The sequence below is a fragment of the Phyllostomus discolor genome, chromosome 14 (assembly GCF_004126475.2).
Source record: "Phyllostomus discolor isolate MPI-MPIP mPhyDis1 chromosome 14, mPhyDis1.pri.v3, whole genome shotgun sequence".
NCBI classification, from domain to species: domain Eukaryota; kingdom Metazoa; phylum Chordata; class Mammalia; order Chiroptera; family Phyllostomidae; genus Phyllostomus; species Phyllostomus discolor.
Window position 1 is genome coordinate 48,755,236 of NC_040916.2, and position 18,722 is coordinate 48,773,957.

At 49.8% G+C, this 18,722-nt stretch overlaps 2 protein-coding genes and 1 pseudogene across 6 annotated transcripts; 1 reads left to right on the plus strand and 2 right to left on the minus strand.

Annotated features, from left to right (window-relative positions):
• The first annotated feature begins 1,477 nt into the window (after positions 1 to 1,477).
• Positions 1,478 to 5,496, plus strand: SLC50A1 (solute carrier family 50 member 1). Of its 4 annotated transcripts, none has more exons than XM_036015564.1 (6): positions 1,486 to 1,666; positions 1,970 to 2,047; positions 2,163 to 2,286; positions 2,859 to 3,020; positions 3,285 to 3,404; positions 3,468 to 3,882. In XM_036015564.1, exons 1-6 carry the CDS (start codon positions 1,587 to 1,589, stop codon positions 3,582 to 3,584), a joined length of 681 nt encoding a protein of 226 aa, XP_035871457.1. In that variant the 5' UTR covers positions 1,486 to 1,586; the 3' UTR covers positions 3,585 to 3,882. The 4 variants fall into 4 exon arrangements, with proteins under 4 accessions (XP_035871459.1, XP_035871457.1, XP_028358788.1 ...); XM_028502987.2 differs by having other exon boundaries at positions 1,491 to 1,666; positions 3,483 to 3,882; XM_036015565.1 differs by lacking the exon at positions 1,486 to 1,666 and adding an exon at positions 1,673 to 1,838.
• Positions 4,140 to 4,912, minus strand: DPM3 (dolichyl-phosphate mannosyltransferase subunit 3, regulatory). Of its 2 annotated transcripts, none has more exons than XM_028502990.2 (2): positions 4,814 to 4,912; positions 4,140 to 4,654 (listed from the first exon to the last, which is right to left on the minus strand). In XM_028502990.2, the coding sequence occupies exon 2, from the start codon at positions 4,647 to 4,649 to the stop codon at positions 4,371 to 4,373; it is 279 nt and encodes a 92-aa protein (XP_028358791.1). In that variant the 5' UTR covers positions 4,650 to 4,654; positions 4,814 to 4,912; the 3' UTR covers positions 4,140 to 4,370. The 2 variants fall into 2 exon arrangements, with proteins under 2 accessions (XP_028358791.1, XP_035871460.1); XM_036015567.1 differs by having other exon boundaries at positions 4,752 to 4,834.
• On the minus strand, positions 5,422 to 7,323 carry LOC114488838 (annotated as a pseudogene).
• Positions 7,324 to 18,722: the final 11,399 nt, after the last annotated feature.

An 18,722-nucleotide genomic window follows, 5' to 3' on the forward strand; every position in this document is an offset into this window, starting at 1 on the left:
TCCTGGCCCACCAGCAAGAGTCCTTTCACCCCTTTCCTTCTCACAGAGTCTCTCCTGCATTCTTCCAAACTGCTAAGGGAGAGCTCTGCGTCGCTTCTACATCTTGCTTTCTGGCTTCCTAAGCTGAATGACAAAGGGAGCCCCAAAGCCGCGTGACTCCCCGCTTCCTTGCCAAAGCTGCATAGTCCCCTCTCTTGCATGGCTGCCATGCCTGCGTTTCAATCCCAGCGCCAATCTTCCTCTGCAGCCCCATTTCCGACTCCTCCCACAACTGGCTACACCTGCCAGCATTCTCCTATTTTTCCAGCTTTTCTGGGCTCCCATAATAAGCCTGGGCAGGTGTGGCCCCATGGCAAGGAGCCAATCATCTCCACGCTCTCACACAGGCGCCCTCACACAGGCACTGTAACCAGGGAGAATTGCCTCCCAGTTACAACCTGGGTGAAAGTCATTCCCATCCCCCTGGCTCAAAGCCAGCTACTTAACATATCCAAGAAACCAGTTAAAAGTCATAGATATGTGAAATGATCATGCCTGAGGCTAGTCGCAAAACTGTTGCTATGCAGTACAACTCTCAATGGGCCTGCTCCATGTGCCCCATCCCCCAGTTCAGACTTGTGGGAGTGAGGATATCATACATATATTTATTTATTTATTTATTTATATTTATATTTATATTTCCTGGACACCCTGAGTTCTGGACCCCATTACAAACCCCTCTTTGGAGGTCCCCCTGGCTGCACCCTGTTATACCCACACAGTCTCTCTGGTTTTAGGCTAACCTCACTCTGGAAGTTCTTCCCGTTCTCACCTCTGCCCCATTCCCACCCTCACAGCGCTGGGCTTTGGGTTTTGGCATACCATGCAAGTGCTCATAATGTTGGGTGGGTCAGGGAAGCCCTCAAGGGAACACTAGCTGAAGCATCACCCCGATCCACCAAGACATTTGGGAATCTGGGATGGGAACTTCCCTGCTATGAGTCAGGTGGGACTAAGGGGTCATCAAAGTGCTGGGCACTTCAGGTGGACCGGCCAAGTTGGTGGTGTGGCTGAATGGGGAGGACACCTGACAGAATCGGTCATTTCTGGCAATTCCTGTCGTTTAGGGGAGAGACTGGGAACAGGTTTCAGCAAACTGGGAAGAAAAACCCTCCCAAGTCCTGGGCCAATGAGGGTCTGATCTGGAGCTGTGGGTGGAAAGCGGGTTGAAGTCTGGCTGGATCCAGCAAGCTTTGGTTTGAGATCCACCACACAGGCTCGTGAGTGGGCCGTGGGGGAGTTGAGGCTGGGGGGGGTCTAGGTAATCTAAGGGGTAAGCAGAGAGCGGTAAGCTACGGGTCCCGGGCAAGTCCGAGGAGCCCCAGGAAGCTGACCGACAGAGACTCGAAGGGCGACGTCAGCTCGGGAAAGTTGGCGAGCCAGCGATATGCTGGGGGGCGGGGCCTGAGTTCCCTCCTTACGTCGGGTTCCGGTTCAGTTTCCGGGTGACGCGAGCGTGCCTGGGACGCGGAGGGGCGGGGCTCGGACCAGCTCGCCCTGCCACCAGCTAGGCTGCCCTGCGGCGCAGGGAGCCTGCTTTGAGAGGGATGGAGACCGGCGGCGTTGCGGACACACTCCTTTCTGGAGCTTGCGTGATCTTCACCCTCGGCATGTTCTCCACCGGCCTGTGAGAGCGCTGCCCGACCGGGATAGGGCAGGACCAGAAAGTCAGGAAAGGAGCGAGAGGGGATGGAGACGTGGCTGCAGCACCAGGCTGCTTCCGGAACCTGGGATCAAAGTGGAGTCGGGTCGAGGGGAACGGGGTACCAGAGCAAGGCTGGTCACTTGACCTGAAAAAGGCAAGGGAGCTGAGAATGGGCCCTGGGGTGTACAGTTGTTAGGGGAGGATGACAGGCATTAGGGGTCTCCAATGCCCGGTAGCCTGGTTCTCCCTTCCCCTGTCATCCCTGCCTTCTCGGCTCCGTTACAGCTCTGACCTCAGGCATATGTGGATGACCCGGCGAGTGGACAATATCCAGTTCCTGCCCTTTCTCACCACGGATGTCAAGTGAGAGGGGGAAAAGCTGAGCGGACTGAGTGGGTAGGGTGAGGTGGAAGAGACCCCTTGGGTGCCCCTCCTACACTCATCCCCATGGCGAATGTCTCTCCCCTCCACTCTGCAGCAACCTGAGCTGGCTGAGTTATGGGACCTTGAAGAGAGATGGGACTCTAATCATTGTCAACGCTGTGGGTGCTGTGCTTCAGACCTCATATATCTTGGTGTATCTGCACTACTGCCCTCGGAAGGTAGGGACCCTCCCTTGCACTCACCTCTTCTGCAGCATGTCCTGCTTGCTGGCAGGGCCAGCGGTACTTCCTAGAAGACTGGAACAGGCTGGCACTGTCAACTTTTCCTGGAAGGCCCCTCCAGCATTGCAGTCCTCCTTCCTCCTGAATGCCAGCCTTCTGATACTCACACATGGCCCCCTTTCTGGCAAGGCGATAGCTCTGCTTACCCTGATGAGGCCTCCTTGCTGCCCAATAAGCTGAGGATGCTTTTATCTCCCACGATTCCTTCAGAACCAGGGTCAGTGGCTGAGAATGAGGTCATTAGCTGTGTTCCCATTCAATTATACAAGCGTTTATTGAGCTCCTCTTGTGTATACCAAGCTCCCCCCAAAAGATATCTTTCCCTCTCCTAGAAACCTCCCGTGTTGTGGGTGGATCAAGTCACTGGTGGAGAAAAAGGCTGTGACAAGTGCAGTACTGGGTCAGGACAAAGAGTGGCTCCTCCACTGGTGCATAAATGAGTGAATTCCGGAAGGGATCAGAGAGGGCTTTTGGCACATGTAGAAGTCAGGCTATTCTTGCCCCTGCAGCGTGCTGTGCTCCTACAGACAGCAGCCCTGCTGGGGGTCCTTCTCCTGGGTTTTGGCTACTTTTGGCTCCTGGTGCCCAGCATTGAGGCCAGGCTTCAGCAGCTGGGCCTCTTCTGCAGTGTCTTCACCATCAGTATGTACCTGTCACCACTGACTGATTTGGTGAGTGGGGGTGTCTGTGGAGATTGGGGAGATGAGAAGGGTTGGGTCCCATAGCTAGAGACTGTAGCTTACACTCCAGAGGAAGGGCAGATTCAAATCCTGGGAGGAGGCAGAGCAGGAGAGGTGGGTGAATGGGAGGTAGGAGGGAAAGGCTGAGTAACAAAATCAGGGAGGATATTTGACCTTTTTTTCTGAGGAAATTATTAGGCAAGGTAGGAGCTTTACTGTGTCTGGGCTAGGAGTGTCTTTCATCCTTTTCCCCAGGCCAAAGTCATTCAGACTAAATCAACGCAGCGTCTCTCTTTCTCACTGACCATTGCCACCCTCCTCACCTCTGCCTCCTGGACTCTCTATGGGTTTCGGCTCAGAGATCCCTGTATCATGGTAAGCAGCGCAGGGATGGGGTGACAGATGTGCAAAGTGGAAAAGCAGCTCTTCTCATCGCAGTCCTTGGGATTTCAGGTGCCCAACCTTCCAGGAATCCCCACCAGCTTCATTTGCCTCTGGCTTTTCTGGAAGTACCCTCAGGAGCAAAACAGGAACTGTCAGCTCCTACAAACCTGAGGCAGTTCACATGACCACAGGGCACCTTAATGCCAACTTGTTACCAAAGAGCTTCAGACCAACCTGTTTCAGCTGTGCCGGATGACCAGCCCCGCAGGTGCCATGGATTATGGGAAAGAAAAAAAGACAACTTTGGGAATCTGGGGACCAAGGAAAGAGCTTTACTTAGATGACTGGATGAGACCCGGGAGACAAAGCACTTATTTTTTAGAGATTATATTTTTTAATTTTGGAGGCTGGGGGTGAAATCTTTAGAATGTGCCTTAAAATAAACTGTTCCCTACCCCTGCCCATCGAAGCTCATTCTCTATTCAGTGATTCTCAGCCTGCCTGGTTTGGCGAAGGGCAAAGGTGCACTGCATGGTCAGAGTCATCCTTGGGCTGGGAGGGCTGGCTCAGGAAAGAGAGCAACCAGAGAACCAGAGCAACCTAGGAAAGACCCAGGAAGGCCTTGGCAAGGACAGGGCTTGGATGTTATGAAGAAGACTAAATTAGGCTTCAAGAAGTACTTCCTGACAGGGTTAAAAGGACCAGAGAAGTGTAACATTTCCATCCTTAGATCTTGAGAAGGGGCCCTCGCCTCCTTTGAAATAAACAGGAGGAACACCAGCAGGATGCAAAGATAAAGGCTCAGATGACCTGAGGAAGGTGGCTGCTTGGCCTCTCACTTCTCGACAGGTGGTACATACAATCCGCAATTCCCATTCTCCATACTACATGAAGTTAGTAAACTTGCTACTGTTTAATGGGAGGGAGGGGGCGTCCAGCGGGAACAGGGTCAAAGTGTCAGAAGCGCATCCCCCTGCGGGATAAGTCGGCTCTGGCCTCCTGGATCTGGCTCTGCAGCTCCCGGGCGGCGTCCTCGCAGTCGTGAAAAGTGGCCACACGATAGCCCACAGTACCCAGTGCATAGCAGCCAGCAGACACCAGCAAATAGGCAGGCAGTGGCCACAGGACCTCCCGGCAGGACGATGGCAGCTCCAGGCCTAGGGCCCCAGTGGTCAGAGCCGCCCAGGCAGAGCCCAGGAGCGCCAGTGCCCAAAGCCACTGCGCTAATTTCGTCATGGTTGCTGGGGGAAGAGAAAGCGGAGCTGGAGATCTTTCAACCCCATTTCATTTGAGACCCATCTGTCCTTCTTCCTCACCAGCCCATTCCATCTCACTTAGGCTCAGGGCTGCGCACGCTTTCTCCCTCCGCCCAGTCCATTTGGCCCTCTCCCCACACGTACCTCTGCCCCGCGTTTCCCGGTTCTGCGCGGCTCTGACGTAGCCAGCGTGCGGAACTCTTCCAGGGCTGCGCTCGCCTTTGCGCTGCTTTCTGGGAGTTGAAGTCCTAGCGGCGGCGCCTGTTGGGCTCGCGCTGCGGTCTTCGCCTCAGCGGAGTCCAGCAGTCTGTGCTCAGGAAACTGCGTCTTGGGTCGCCTGGGGGATCGCCTGGGGCTTCGGTGCTGCTTCTCTTCTCTACTTCGGTGCCATAGAGAAAGCCACCTTGCGATATGGTTCTCCTTCAACTTCACTTATGCACAAAAATCCCTTCTGTTCATTCATTTATTCACTCGTTTGTTCGTACGTTGAGTGCCTTGATAAACTTTAGAGAAATAAAGATATAAAGACACTCGGCCTCTCCTGGGGTGGAGGGGGAAAAAGAAGTCAGGAAAACGGAAGCATTGACAACTAACCATGATGCTTTCAGATAGGTGTAAGAACAAAGGTTGTCTTTTTTTTTTAACTGTAGCACTTTATTTTCCTCAAAATGACATGTTGCTAAGGCCTAATGTTCTCATATGACAATAGAAAAACAAAATTTGTCATCTCTTAAAGAATTGAGAATTGTGTGCAAAAACCTTACATAAATTAAAAGGATGAATAAATTTACAGGTGGAAATACAACCCAATTTCCAACTCAAGGCAAGTAACAACACAGATGTTCTGGCAGGAAACATCAGCTAAGAGAGGAAAATGGGTCCTGACGCTGGGAGCCTCCCAAACCCGTCAGACTGGCAGGACAGAAATGACAAGTGGTTCAAGACTCCTTCCAGCCTCTAGAGAAATCCTAAAATAGGCAGCTCCCTCATGTCAATACCCATTGGGAACCAGTCTTGTGGATTCTCATCGAGCCACTGGATTTCTCTTGCAGAAGCATGTTCTTGTTTAGGCCACCAAGTGATTGACAGCATGTACAGGGGTTTAAATCAAAGATGAGTGCAGGGTATTAAACATACACCAAGGGAACAGTTAACTTTAATACAAGGCCAAAATCAGCAACCAGGTCTATAATCCAGTGCTGAGATCAGATACAAGCTTCAAGAACAATTTCTGTTCGAAGGTTTATTCCAGTTTCACAAGATCAGCACAAGATGTGTACATTTGCCAGGGCAAACTTAGACTTGATCAATTCGTGCAGCAAATGCTACGGATCTGCCCACAGTCCATTTAGAAGCATTTGTGGTGGACGATAGAGGGGTCCAACTCATCTTACTTCTGCTGACTGGTCCACACCTGCTGGGAGGTGGACAGCGAGGCCAGGATAGAGCTGCCAATCCACACCAAGTACCTGAGCTCCAGCAGGGCAGATCCTGACCTTCATCATGCTGGGAGCCAGGGCCATGACCCCCTTCTGCACCCTGTTGGCGATGCCTGGATACATGGCGGTCCTACCAAGCATCACTGTGTTGGCATACAGGTCCTTTTGGATGTCAACTTCACACTTCATGATGGAGTTAAATGTTGTCTAGTGGATGCTGCAGACTCCATACCAGGAGTCTACCAGAGGGCTGGAAGAGCACCTCTGGACACCGGCACTGCTTGTTGCCAATGGTGATCAGCTGCCCATCAGGCAGCTCTTAACTCTTCTCTAGGGAGGAGGAGGAGGAGGTGGTGGCCATCTCCTGTTTGAAGTCCAGGGTGACAGAGAAGAGCTCTTCCTTGATGTCAACCACAGTTTCCTGCTCAGTGGTGGTGGTGAAGCTGTAGCCTCACTCCCTGAGGATCTTCATGAGGGAGTCTGTCAGGTCCCGGCCAGCCAGGTTCAGACGCAGGATGGCATGGGGGAGGGTGTAGCCCTTGTAGATGGGCACAGTGTGGGCGACCCCATCCCTAGAGTTCAATGCCAGTGGCGTGGCCAAAGGCATACACAGAGGGGCGGCACGGCCTGGATGGCCACGTATATGGCAGGAGTGTTGAAGCTCCCAAACATAATCTGGGTCAAAAACAGTTTTAAAAATCACCAGCTGAGTCATCTTCTCGTGATTGGCCTTGGAGTTCAGGGGGGCCCCAGTCAGCAGCACTGGGTGCTCCTCGCAGGCCACAGCTTGTTGTAGAAGGTGTGGTGCCAGATTTTCTCCACGTCATTCCAATTGGTGACTGTGCTGTGCTCAGTGGGGTACTTCAGGGTCAGGATGCCACACTTGTTCTGGGCCTTGTCACTTACGTAGGTATTCTGCCCCATGTCGGGGGTGCCCCGAGGATGGAAGCGGGGAACATGGCCCAGGATGCATCATCCCCAGCAAAGCCAGCTTTGCACGTATATACCAGAGCCATTGTCGATGACGAGTGTGGTGATCTCTTCTTCCTTGGCCATCTGGGAGGGTGCGGAGGAGCAGAGAAGCAAGAGAATGAGGAGTGCAGGCCAGCTGCAGTGAGAAGGTTGTCATATTTTAAATTATTATTTTTTTATCCTCACCTGAGGACTTTTCACCCCATAGCTTTTAGAGAGAGAGGAAAGGGAGATGCAGAAATGTCGATGTGAGAGAGAAACACATTGGGTTGCCTTCTCACGTGCACCCTGATGGGATGGATCGGCAACCATGACCGGGAGTGGAACCCGCAACCTTTTGGTCCACGGGACAATGTACCAACAAACCGAGCCACACCAGCCAAAGCAGGTTGTCATATTTTTAAAAAGAAATGAGGGGAGAAACCAGACTCTTGGAGCCAGGGGACGAGGGGCTCTAAGAGGTGCCTTTAAGGGGAAAAGTGTGGGACCAAGGAATTACCCAATGTGCTTAAGGCATTGAGAGAAGGCGTACATATCTTTCAGAGAGTTTGGGGGTGAATTCATGATAGGTATATAGAAAACCAAGTAAAAGAAAAGGTCAGGCAATTACCGACTTCAGGGAAAACAGAGTTATAAAGAGGAACATAACTGTGTGTCGGCCAGAGTCAGGTTTACCAACTTGCTGCCGTGAGAAGGCGTACAAACCAGAGGAACTACATGGAGCAGCTCATCAAAGGAAAAAGCAGAGTGTGTCACCATAGGACATGGGAAAGGCGGAATTTGGGTAATATTTAAATAAAGCAGTGTTTTGATAGATTCAAGGTAAACACGGATATAAGTGAGGGAATCCACAGCAAGCCTGGGCTGAGAAGTGGACTAAGGATCCACTGGAAAACTACAAAATTAAGATAATTAACTTTAGATAATTATATATAACAGATAACTACATAATTAAGATAAATCTACTGTTGTGCCCAAAACCCCACCATCTGAAGTTTTGACACACAGAAGCATTCAGGGATACTTCTTTGTGTCGGAGTAACCCACGCAGCTCAGACCTCTGGGCAGGGGCGGTGTTCCACCCTCACCGATGGATTTCAAACAGCAAAGTTCGTGACTGTGATTTTAGAGAACGCAGTTTCTCAGCTTAATGTGCCTTATGTTAATAAGAGCAGTTTTTACAGATTTGCAGAGTCTTAGTACAAACACTACATAGCTCAGCTGTGAAGAATATTCTCGCAGACATAATAATGTAAACGCTGTGTGAGTACTGACTTAACCAAAAGTTGGAATATATTTTAATTGAAAGGATGGGGTGGGGAGCACATGAGGAGAGCAGGATTACAGATAACTATACCCTCATCTTCCGTGGCAGACAGTAAGTAGATTATAGCTAACATATAAAGCAGAGATAACAACATAAGCAGGTTATTTAGAAAAACAGAGGCAGGTACCGGAAGCAGGGCCAAAGAATGCGCGAGTGCTTTACGCAGGAGCGTGGGTCGGGTCGGGGGAGGCGCGGCGCGGGGGTTGTTTTCAGTAAATGCGTTGTAGAACTAGTTGGCTTTTTAAACTATGCAAATTTCTTTGTTAAAGTAAGAATTAAAACAGAATAAAAACATTTTTTAAAACCTGCTGTGTGAGCTTCAAAGCCCCACCCCCCAGGCCCTTCCCCATGCCCTCTTACATCCTACGGGGGGGTCCTCGCTTGCTCAAAACCTCCCTGGTTGCAGCGACCTTCAGCACAGAGGCGGGGCTGGGCATGGACTTCGCAGAGATTCTATTTTATTCGCACACAGTAGACCAGGCTGTGAATGATTGACACTCCCCATAAAATTTTGGGGGGAAAGATAATGAGAAGGGCTACAACACATAAAGACAGATAATAAATTATAACGTTGTAATAATCAGCAGAAGAATAAACATTCAGCTGATATTGTCACGTGTAATAGTCACGGCATGCTGCGGTAGATGCCTTCATACCTGCACTGTGAGTGAGGAAACCAGAAAACAGAGACAGACAGTAAAAGATAAGTAACTTGCCCAGGGTCATGCAGACACTAAGCAGCAGAGCTGTCCCATCAGCTCAAAGCTATGTGTTTAGTAATTTCAGCCTCCTGGGTCACTGGTCCAGGAATGGGCAGATAGGGATCACGGGAGTGCCTGCTGTCCTTTGGTTGATCGCTCTGTGTGGGGCGCTGCAATGAGCACTTTATGTGCATTATCTCGTTCCATCTTCACAGCCATTATGTTAATCAGGTGCTATTTTTTTAAACTAAGTGCTATTATTATCTCCATTTCACAAATGAGGGAACTGAGGCACACCCTAAAATAATCTGACTTCAGAGCCTGCAAAGTTTGCCACTACAATATAATGCCTTCTTCCTGAGACCAGTGGGACAGAATAAAACATGAAAATACTAGAGCAAACACACACCAGTTTAGTATATGATAGATATGGCATCTCAAGTAAGTGAGGAAAGATGAATTATTTGAAAACCTCGTGCAACTAGCTTACCAACTGAAAAAGTAAATTAAGTTAGATTTCAGCCTCTTACCTGATACGAAAATTAATTCCGAGTGGGTTAAAAAAATAATGTGAAAAGTGAAACCCTATATATGCCACAAGAATATGTGGATATAGCCCTGGCTGGTGTGGCTGAGCCGATTAAGTGCTGCCCTGTGAACGATAGGGTGAGCAGTTCAGTTCTCAGTCAGAGCCCGTGCTTTGGCTGCAGGCCAGGCCCCAGCAGGGGGGTGCACGCGAGGCAACCACACGTTCTCTCCCTCTCTTTCTCCCTCCTTTCCCCTTTTGGTAAACATAAATTTTTCTGTAAACATTTTGTAAAATAAATTTTTAAAGAAGATTTTCTTTATTTATTTTCAGAGAGAGAAAGAAAGGGCAAAAGAGAGGGGGAGAGAGGGAAAGAAACATCAGTGTGTGGTTGTCTCTCACACACCCCCTACCAGGGACCTGACCCGCAACCAAGGCATGTGCCCTGACTGGGAATCAAACCAGCGACCCTTTGATTCACAGGCTGGCACTCGACCACTGGGCCACACCAGCCAGGGCATTAAAAAAATTTTTTTAACTCTTAAAAAAAAGTATGTGGATATATATTTCTCTCATGCTTAATTCAAGCATCATGTCCTCCAAGCAGCCTTCCTGGGACTTGATCCTGTCTTACAGGGTTGCTCACTATCTCCCCCCTCTGAGCACCCGCTGGCTCTCTTTTATAGACAGCACTTAGCCTGTTGGGCTGTAGGGTGTTTGTTTCCGTGCTTGGTCTGCCCAGGACCATTGTGTCTCCAGGAATAAGGACAGTGTGGCAAACCCAACAGGCCTTCTATAAATGTAAGACGAGAGACAGAGGAAAGGACAGGCTAGCATTTGATGGTCTCAGGGAAACCGGCCCAGCTTTCCTGGTCCCAGGAGACAACTACTCCAGAGACCAGTATCTTCCAGACTCAGGGTCTTTGGCCTTGGATAGCACTAGACAAAAGCCAGAAGATCATGATGGTCTAACACCTTCCTGTCAATATTTTTGCTGAGCATCGCCTTTCTGCTACCACAGCAGGACACAATACATGTGGTTATAACAGGGCATGAGAGGCCATACAGCTTGGGGGTTAAAAATTTCGGCTTTTAGAGCCCATTTGTCCAGAGCTTGGGTCCTGGTTCTTTCCTTTACTTAGCTATGTGATCTTGGGCAAGTAACTTAACTTATTTGAGCCCTGGTTTTCTCAGCTGTACAATGGAACCAGTAATTGATCCTCTCATCGGATTACACTCAAGATTAAAGGAGATCTGTAGGTGAGGTGCTTAAACCAACTCATGGCATTTGGAAAGCACATAGTGGGCGTTAGTAACCCTTGCTGTTTTTATGAACAGCTGTCATTACTTACATCTCAGGACTGAGGGCGCACCTTGGCCCCTGGAAGCACTTCCCCAGCCCCCCTCCCATCAGTCCCAAACCATCTTCGGAAGTAAATTACTTCTACAGATTGATAAGCTCATGTTTGTTGGGCTTTTCTGTTTTTGCAAACTTTGGTTTCAGATCTGGGAGGCTGCATTCTAAAGTGCATGGAACAACCTTGGAAGGTGCCTAAGTTGGTGGGAGCATTGTCCCTGTACACCAAAATGTCACTGGTTTGATTCCAGTCAGGGCACTGCCTAGGCTATGGGTTTGATCCCCAGTTGGGACACATGCAGGAGGTAGCCAATTGATGTTTCTCTCTCTCTTTCTCAAATTAATAAATATATGCTCCAGTGAGGATTCAAATAAACAAATAAATAAACATAAAGTGCACAGATGAAGAGCAAATATATGCAAAATTACATATAACACGGAGGAGGGAACTGATGGGTGCAGGGCGGGGAGGCTTCACAGAAGCCCTGACACCAGAGCTGATACTGAGAAGATGAGTAAGAGTTGTTCAGGTGTGGGGGGTGGGGCATGTGAGGCAAGGGAAAGTCTGAACGAAGGCACAGAGGCATGAAAATCCACGGTGAGTAATCCTCTGTGGCTATTTCTGTGACAGAGACAACTTCCTGGGGGAGTGGCAGGAGAAGAGGCTGGAAAAGCAGGCCAGGCTATTAAAGACCCCTTACAAGTACTTGTGTTGGGGGGTAGGGTTGGTCCCTCAGGTGAGCAGCTTCATAACTTAAAGGACTGGGTGACCCCCACCTGTGCCTGTGTGTATCATGTCAGGCAGTGGAGCTTTCTGTGTGCCCACAGGTGCCAAGGTGATTACTGGTCCTTGGCAAAGGTTCCAGGTGGTCAGACTGTGTTGGCTCCATCCCTGTCCTCAGGGCACCCATAGTTCCACTGGGCAGACTGGGTGGACACAATGTAGCCAACAAGAACACATAGTTAAAAAGTTACAGGCAGGCTTTAGGAGGAAATGGTATATCAGCTGTTGCTGATTGGAGAAGGGGCTGGGTGAGTCGGGTTTCCTGGAGAAGGTAAGCTGGAGGACACCAAGGTGGGACAAGAAGATAGCCTGAGGGAAGAGGGACCACGGACAGACCTGGCAGCTAAGAGAAGCATTTGGCCGATGCTGGGGATTCAGCAGTTTGGAACTGTGGCAGGGTGGAAGTTAAATTTTAGCAAAGAGATCCAAGTACGACGGCGCTGAGTTGCTAATGGGGTGAGTGAGAGTGAAAAAAAAAAACAAGCAAACAGAAAAGTTCTCTGCTTTCAGCGAAGTACTGGGAGACAGACAAGAAACAATCAAATAAATATGTAATGTATTAAGTAATGAAACTTCCAGTCAAAATGGAGGTGTAGGTAGACACACTTTGCTTCCCTGTGCAACCATAGGAAGAATTACAAACAGATTTCAAAACTAGTAACGCCAAGAACCAGCAGAAAACCGAGCTATACGGAAGTTGGATGACCAAGGATTTAAAGAAGTCACATTCATACAGATGGGTAGCAGGGGCAGAGTCATGGAGACCAGGGAAAGGTGGTGTGGTGGGGAGAGGCAGCAGTGGTGGAACAAATGGTCCTACATTCATGCATGGTGAATAAAAATTAGGAGGGATACCTTGGGAGAGAGCGATCCCAGCCTGAGGCCAGACCGCACAGCCCAGGATTCCAGCACCAGGAAGATAGGTACCATTACTTCTGTCTATAAACCCAGGGGAGGTTGGGGTGGCAGAAGAAACTGCTGGAGTTTCACTGCTTAAAGGGCCTGAACAGTCTTAGAATGTATGCAAACCACCCACTCTGAGATTCACCATCAGAGCAGTAGCTGGAAGGGGGTGAAGTGACTGGAAATGGGGTGAGTGTCAGGTGAACATCCAGAAGGCAGGTGGTGGCATTGTCCCTTCTCTGAGTGCTCCCCACATAGCACAAAGTGGGTTACCCCACCCTGGCAATTACCTAAGACTCTGCTACACACAATTCACAGGTGCCTTTTCTACATAGGCCATACTACTAAGACAGAGAGTAAAAGCACCTCTACTTAGTACACAGAAACAAACACAGGGAGGCTGCCAAATTGAGGAGACAAAGAAAATGGCCCAAATGAAAGAACAGAAAAACATTCAGGAAAAGAACTAAGTAAAACAGAGATAGCCAAGCTATCAGATGCAGAGTTCAAAACACTGGTGATCAGGATGCTCAGAGACCTTCTTGAGTAGGGCTAATAATAATAATAATAATAATAGAAGATATGAAGGTTACACTAGTGAAATAAAGAAAAATCTACAGAGAACCAGCAGAAAAGAGAAGGAGGCCAGGATTCAAACCAATGATTTGGAACATAAGGAAGAGATAAACATTCAACTATAACAGAAAGAAGAAACCAGAATTTAAACAAAAAAGGATAGGCTTAGGAACCTCTGGGACATCTCCAAATATGCCAACATCTGAATCACAGGAATGCCAGAAGGAGAAGGGGAAGAGCAATAAATTGAAAACTTATTTGAAAAAATAATGAAAGAAAACTTCTGTAATTTGGTGAAGGAAATAGACGTACAAGTCCAGGAAGCTCAGATAATCCCAAAAAAGGTGAACCCAAAGAGGAACACACCAAGACACATCACAATTAAAATGCCAAAGGTTAAAGATAAGGAAAGAATCTTTAAAAAACGTTTTAAAGATTTTATTTATTTATTTTTAGAGAGAGGGGAAGGGAAGGAGAAAGAGAGGGAAACATCAGTGTGTGGTTGCCTCTCGTGCACCCCCTACTGGTGACCTGGCCCGCAACCCAGACATGTGTCCTGACTGGGAATTGAAACAGCTACCCTTCTGTTTGCAGGCCAGCACTCAATCCCCTGAGTCACACCAGTCAGGGTAAAGAGAATCTTTAAAGCAGCAAGAGAAAAGCAGAGAGTTACCTACAAAGAAGTTCCTGTAAGACTATCAGCTAATTTCTCAAAAGAAACTTTGCAGGCAAGAAGGGATGATGAAGAAGTATTCGAAATGATGAAAAGCAAGGGCCTACAACCTAGATTATTCTATCCAGCAAAGCTATCATTTAGAATGGAAGGGCAGATAAAGTGCTTCCCAGACAAGGTCTGGGAACTCTGAAAGAGTTCACCATCACCAGGCAATTATTACAGGAAATGTTAAAGGGACTCACCGTATTTTGCCATGTATAATGCACTCTTGTGTGTAATGTGCACCCATATTTTTGACCCAAACTTTCAGGAAAAAAATCTTTTGTTTTAATTTTTAAATTCAATTATTTATTTATATTTAGAAACAAAACCAATTATCATATTCCAGGGTATAATTTTGCATATGGATATCATTATTGCTTTCTAGAGTCACACTTTCAATGCATAAACATAAACAAAATAATTAAAAACATCGATACAGAATTAGTACTACCCATGTACTTATGAGTATCCTTATTTGTTCCTCAAAAATTTGGGCAAAAACATGCACATTATACACCACAAGATACAGTATTTAAGAAAAAGAAGATCAAAACCATGAACATTAAAAAGGCAACAAATTCACAGCTATCAACAACTGAATCTAAAAAACAAACAAAGAGAACAAACAACCAGAATAGAAACAGAATCACAGAAATGGAGATCACAGGGAGGGTTACTGGCAGGGAGCAGGATGCGGGAGGATGGGGGAAAAGGTACAGGGATTACGAAGCATAATTGGTAGGAACAAAATAGACAGGGGGAGGTTAAGAATAGCATAGATGCCCTGGCTGGTATGGCTCAGTGGATTGCTGGCCTATGAACAAAAGGTCACAAGTTCGATTCCTAGCTAGGGCACAGGCCTGGGTTGCAGACCAGGTTCCCAGTAGGGGGCCTGTGACAGGCAACCAGTCTAAGTTTCTCTCACATATTGATGTTTCTCTCCCTTTCTTTCTCCCTTCCTCCCCTCTCTCTGAAAATAAAGAAATAAAATCTTTTTAAAAATTATTTAAAATAAATAAAGTAATGAGAAGGAGTATGAAGAAAAAGAAAAACACAGCCAGGTGAAGGGCCAAAGGGTGACAGAGTGGCTGTGTCACACAGCACAGTCAGAAAGGCCCCCTGAGGAGACGTTGGCGAGAAAACCTCAGTGAAGGAGGGAGAAGGGTTGCAGTTCAGTCCAAAGGCTTCCTACCGAATTCCCTCTTGCTCTGGGGAGGTCGGCCGTTTGTTCGATGTGGGCCTTCAGCAGATTCGGATCCAGTGAAGCTCAGCCACACCATGGAGAGCAATTTGCTTTACGCCGAGTCCCACTCAAAAACACCCTCACAGAAACACCCAGAATAATGTTTGGCCAAACATCAGGGCACCATGGCCCAGCCAAGCTGAGACATAAAGTTAGCCATCCCACGGAGTAAGAACAGCAATAAGGGCGGCGTGAGGGCTCAAAATGAGGACATCTGTAAATCACTAAGTACACTGACTGGCGGGTGGCAAACGTTCAATTAAAGGCATTGTTGCTGTCATCACGTAGGGAAATAGCCTCCGTCAAGTGCCCAGTGAGCCAAGCACTATGCTAGGTAGGCTCTTCCACATCGTTATTGACCTTGAATCTTCCCTACCATAATTTGACATGGGTATTATTATTCCCATTTTATAATCGAGGAATATAAAGTACAAGGAGGTCATTCAACTTGCCCAAGGACACTCACCTGTAAGGTTCAGAGCCCAAAGGAGACCTAGGTTCTTCCCACTCTTCCACATGCTGCCTAGACCCTGAGATTTATCTGGGTCAGGAGAAGGCCCTGGTCACAGAGGCTGGGAATGGGGTCTGGGGGCCGAGAGCAGGAAGGTGAGGGGTCTCCCTAACAGGTTACTCCTAGTACCTACCACAGGTGTACACACACACCTCAGACCCAGGAATTCCCTCGAAGTGGCCAGAGGTCAGCCCTTGTGGCAACTCTTGGCCCAGAAAGGGGGTGAGTGGAAGGTGTTTTCTTGTGGGGTCCAGGCCTGGGCCGACAGGACCATCAGTCCCTCTCGACAATGCAGCCCTCAGCCTAAATGGGTAGAAGACCTTTCCCTGCTCTTCCAGCTGGTTGGGGTGAGGGGTCTCCCAGAAAATGGTTCCTCACAGGCCTCGAGGGCCACATGGGTCAGGCCCTGTTGTCACACGGGCCTCAACTTCAGGCTTCTGGCGCTATCTCCAAGTACAGTTACAGACCGCCACGCTCACTCTCTGATGGACAGAAAGAAGGGACTTATCACACAAGAGATTTAACTTTTACTGGGCAATTTTCAAAGACATACAAAAGTAGAAGGAATCATACAGTGAATGCGACATGCCCATCATCACAGGACTTTACATTATAAAACATGGCCCTGTAGTTCCCCGCGAAGGAAAATTTCTAGAAATCCTGTGATGATCTTGTCACTAGCATATCATTACTTTATGATTTTGTGTTAAAAAGCATTAATCTGTTGAATCTAAACATTTCAAATATGCCTCAGTTTTTCTTCATTTTAAAGCCCACCTGGACGTTCCATAGTTGAAGGGAGCTGGACCTCTCTGGATCTTTCGGTCGGAGGGCCTGTCTCCAGGGAGCAGTTGCTGAGAACTGGGGCCAGGTAGAACAGAGTTGGAAGGAAGGGCGCCAGCCTCCCCGCCCCGCGCCCCCCTCCCAGGTCCCAGGTCGCAGAGCCCGGGGTGGGAACAGCTGACTCTGCACTGCAGAGGGGGGCTCTGCACTGTGCCAGCGGGCAGGCCTGCGGCCGGCCCGGGATGGGTGCCTCACTCCAGGACCAAGCAGGGCCTCTCCCCATCTCCGCAGGAACTCAGCCCCACAGTGTTAGGGTGTCAACCTCTGGCCAGTTTGCTCTCAACGATGTCTGCTGTCAGGTGGGACTGAAATCTTGGCCTGGGTCCCTGAGGAACTTCCCATCTGCTGGGAGGCAGGCAAAGAAATGTATCTGAAGCAGAGTAATTAAGTGCCACCAACTGTGCCTGCACAGTGTTTGGGTCATTGTTTGCTTAGGAGGCGGCTCCGTGGGTGATCCAAATCAAGGAGTGCACCCAGGGCAGGCCAGCCGGCAGTCCCTGAGGGCAGGGCCTCCAGCTTCCCGTTCTGCTGTGGTTCCCACAGTGCCAAGGGCCCGCAGGGCTCACAGTGAACTTCAATGCTGGCTTTTGACTGAAACCTTCCCCTTTGTATTTGTCTCGGTGTCTCCAGCATCTCTGTCTCTAATGGTCTCTGGCTTGCTCCTGTTTCCCAACATCCTTCCCGATGCCCTGGGGAGCAGGGCTGGCGAGGGGAGGCAGTGGGAATGAGACTGTGTCCTGTTCTCACCAAAGACAATAAGGGCCGGAAAGGGCTGGCCTGGCGCAGACTCCCCTCCCTGCCTGCCCGGAGCCCCTTCACCGGCCCTGACCCCCTGCCGTGCCCTGTGTGCCAGGCACCCCTCGTGCCAGCTCCAGGGCAAGGGGAGCCTGGCCCCTGCAGGCTGGGGGGCCTACTCGCCCTGCTCACATTCACACTGCCCTCTTGGTGGTGGTGTCACTTCCTGCCCCAGGGACTGCCCTGCTGGGCCAGCCTCCCCACTCCCTCCCCTCCCCTCCCCCATAGTGTTTACTCTTGTTTCCTGAGCAGCACGGGAGGCATGGGTGCAGGGCCTCTCGCAAGAGAGCAGGAGGCAGGAGGAAACATCTGGCTTCCCTCTGTCCTCCAGGGCTGAGACTGCCCCTCCATCGCCCAGGCCTCCGGCCTGAGGGTGGAGTAGAGCCCCAGGAGTCAAGGGGCCAAGAGGTCAGTACGTTTGCCCTTCTCACCTTCGGGTCTCCTGAAGCCAGGATACCTCCCACCCGCTTACTTAATGATGGTGATCAGGTGGCTGGGATACCTCTGCCAGGGTTAATTGGTAGGTCAGATACAGGCACCCTGCAACTAGGCACCCTAGAGATAGGCTGGGTGGAGGGCCTAGGTCGGCGCCAACCTGCCTTGTAAATGCATTCCCTGAGGAAGGGGTCATTATTTCTGGGCCACCTGCTGTCCCCGGTGCCTACACAGTGGGTACCCTGGCACCTGCTCTACAGCTCCTCCCCACCCTCCCCTAGTTTGGCCTCACCCAACCTCTCATCTTGGGAGGTCAGCTGCCCTCAGGTGGCTAGATACCCCCAGCAGTGTTTACTATCATCTGGCCTGGGACCTGGCCCTCTGCCCACTGCTCCCACCCCAGGTCAGGACAAAGTCAGGAGTCCCAGATCCAACCCAACCTCCTCGCAGGTCCCGGGCCCATTTTGGACAACCTCCCCTCCTCCCTCTGAGGGTCCGACATACTGCAACCGGTCCCCCAAGCATCACTAGTTAAGTTGGAGTCTAGAGCAGCTACTCCCTCTCAGTGAGGCTCTGGTCTCCACTGAACTCTTTGCCTCCCCTCCCAGCCTGGGTGAGCAAGGAGACTTCCCCCAGGCTACAGCCCTCCCAGATCAGCTAGTCCTTTGGGTCCTCTAAGGCTGGCGCCCACTGAAGATCCACACGCAATCCCCAGCCCTCAGGGTGCGTTTGAAAAGGGCATTGTTGCTAGCCTCCTGGAGACGTGAGCTCATGGCGCCCTCTGCAGGCCTCCTGGGTAGACTGCATCGGACTCCCTCAGCCTGGGCACAGGAGCAAGGGTTTGGGATTGCCGCCACACACAGGGGAAGTGAGTTGGAGTGGGCCTCTAACTAGAGGAAGATGGGGAGGGGACCTCTAATTCT

Excerpts from the sequence above, each read along its gene's own strand:
- SLC50A1 (XM_036015564.1), top strand. The coding sequence starts at position 1,587 with ATGGAGACCGGCGGCGTTGCGGACACACTCCTTTCTGGAGCTTGCGTG. Across the intron at positions 2,287-2,858 it reads TGCACTACTGCCCTCGGAAG|CGTGCTGTGCTCCTACAGAC; the intron begins GTAGGGACCCTC and ends TTGCCCCTGCAG. Across the intron at positions 3,021-3,284 it reads TGTCACCACTGACTGATTTG|GCCAAAGTCATTCAGACTAA; the intron begins GTGAGTGGGGGT and ends CCTTTTCCCCAG.
- DPM3 (XM_036015567.1), bottom strand. The coding sequence starts at position 4,791 with ATGGACTGGGCGGAGGGAGAAAGCGTGCGCAGCCCTGAGC. Across the intron at positions 4,655-4,751 it reads AAGCGTGCGCAGCCCTGAGC|CAACCATGACGAAATTAGCG; the intron begins CTAAGTGAGATG and ends CTCTTCCCCCAG.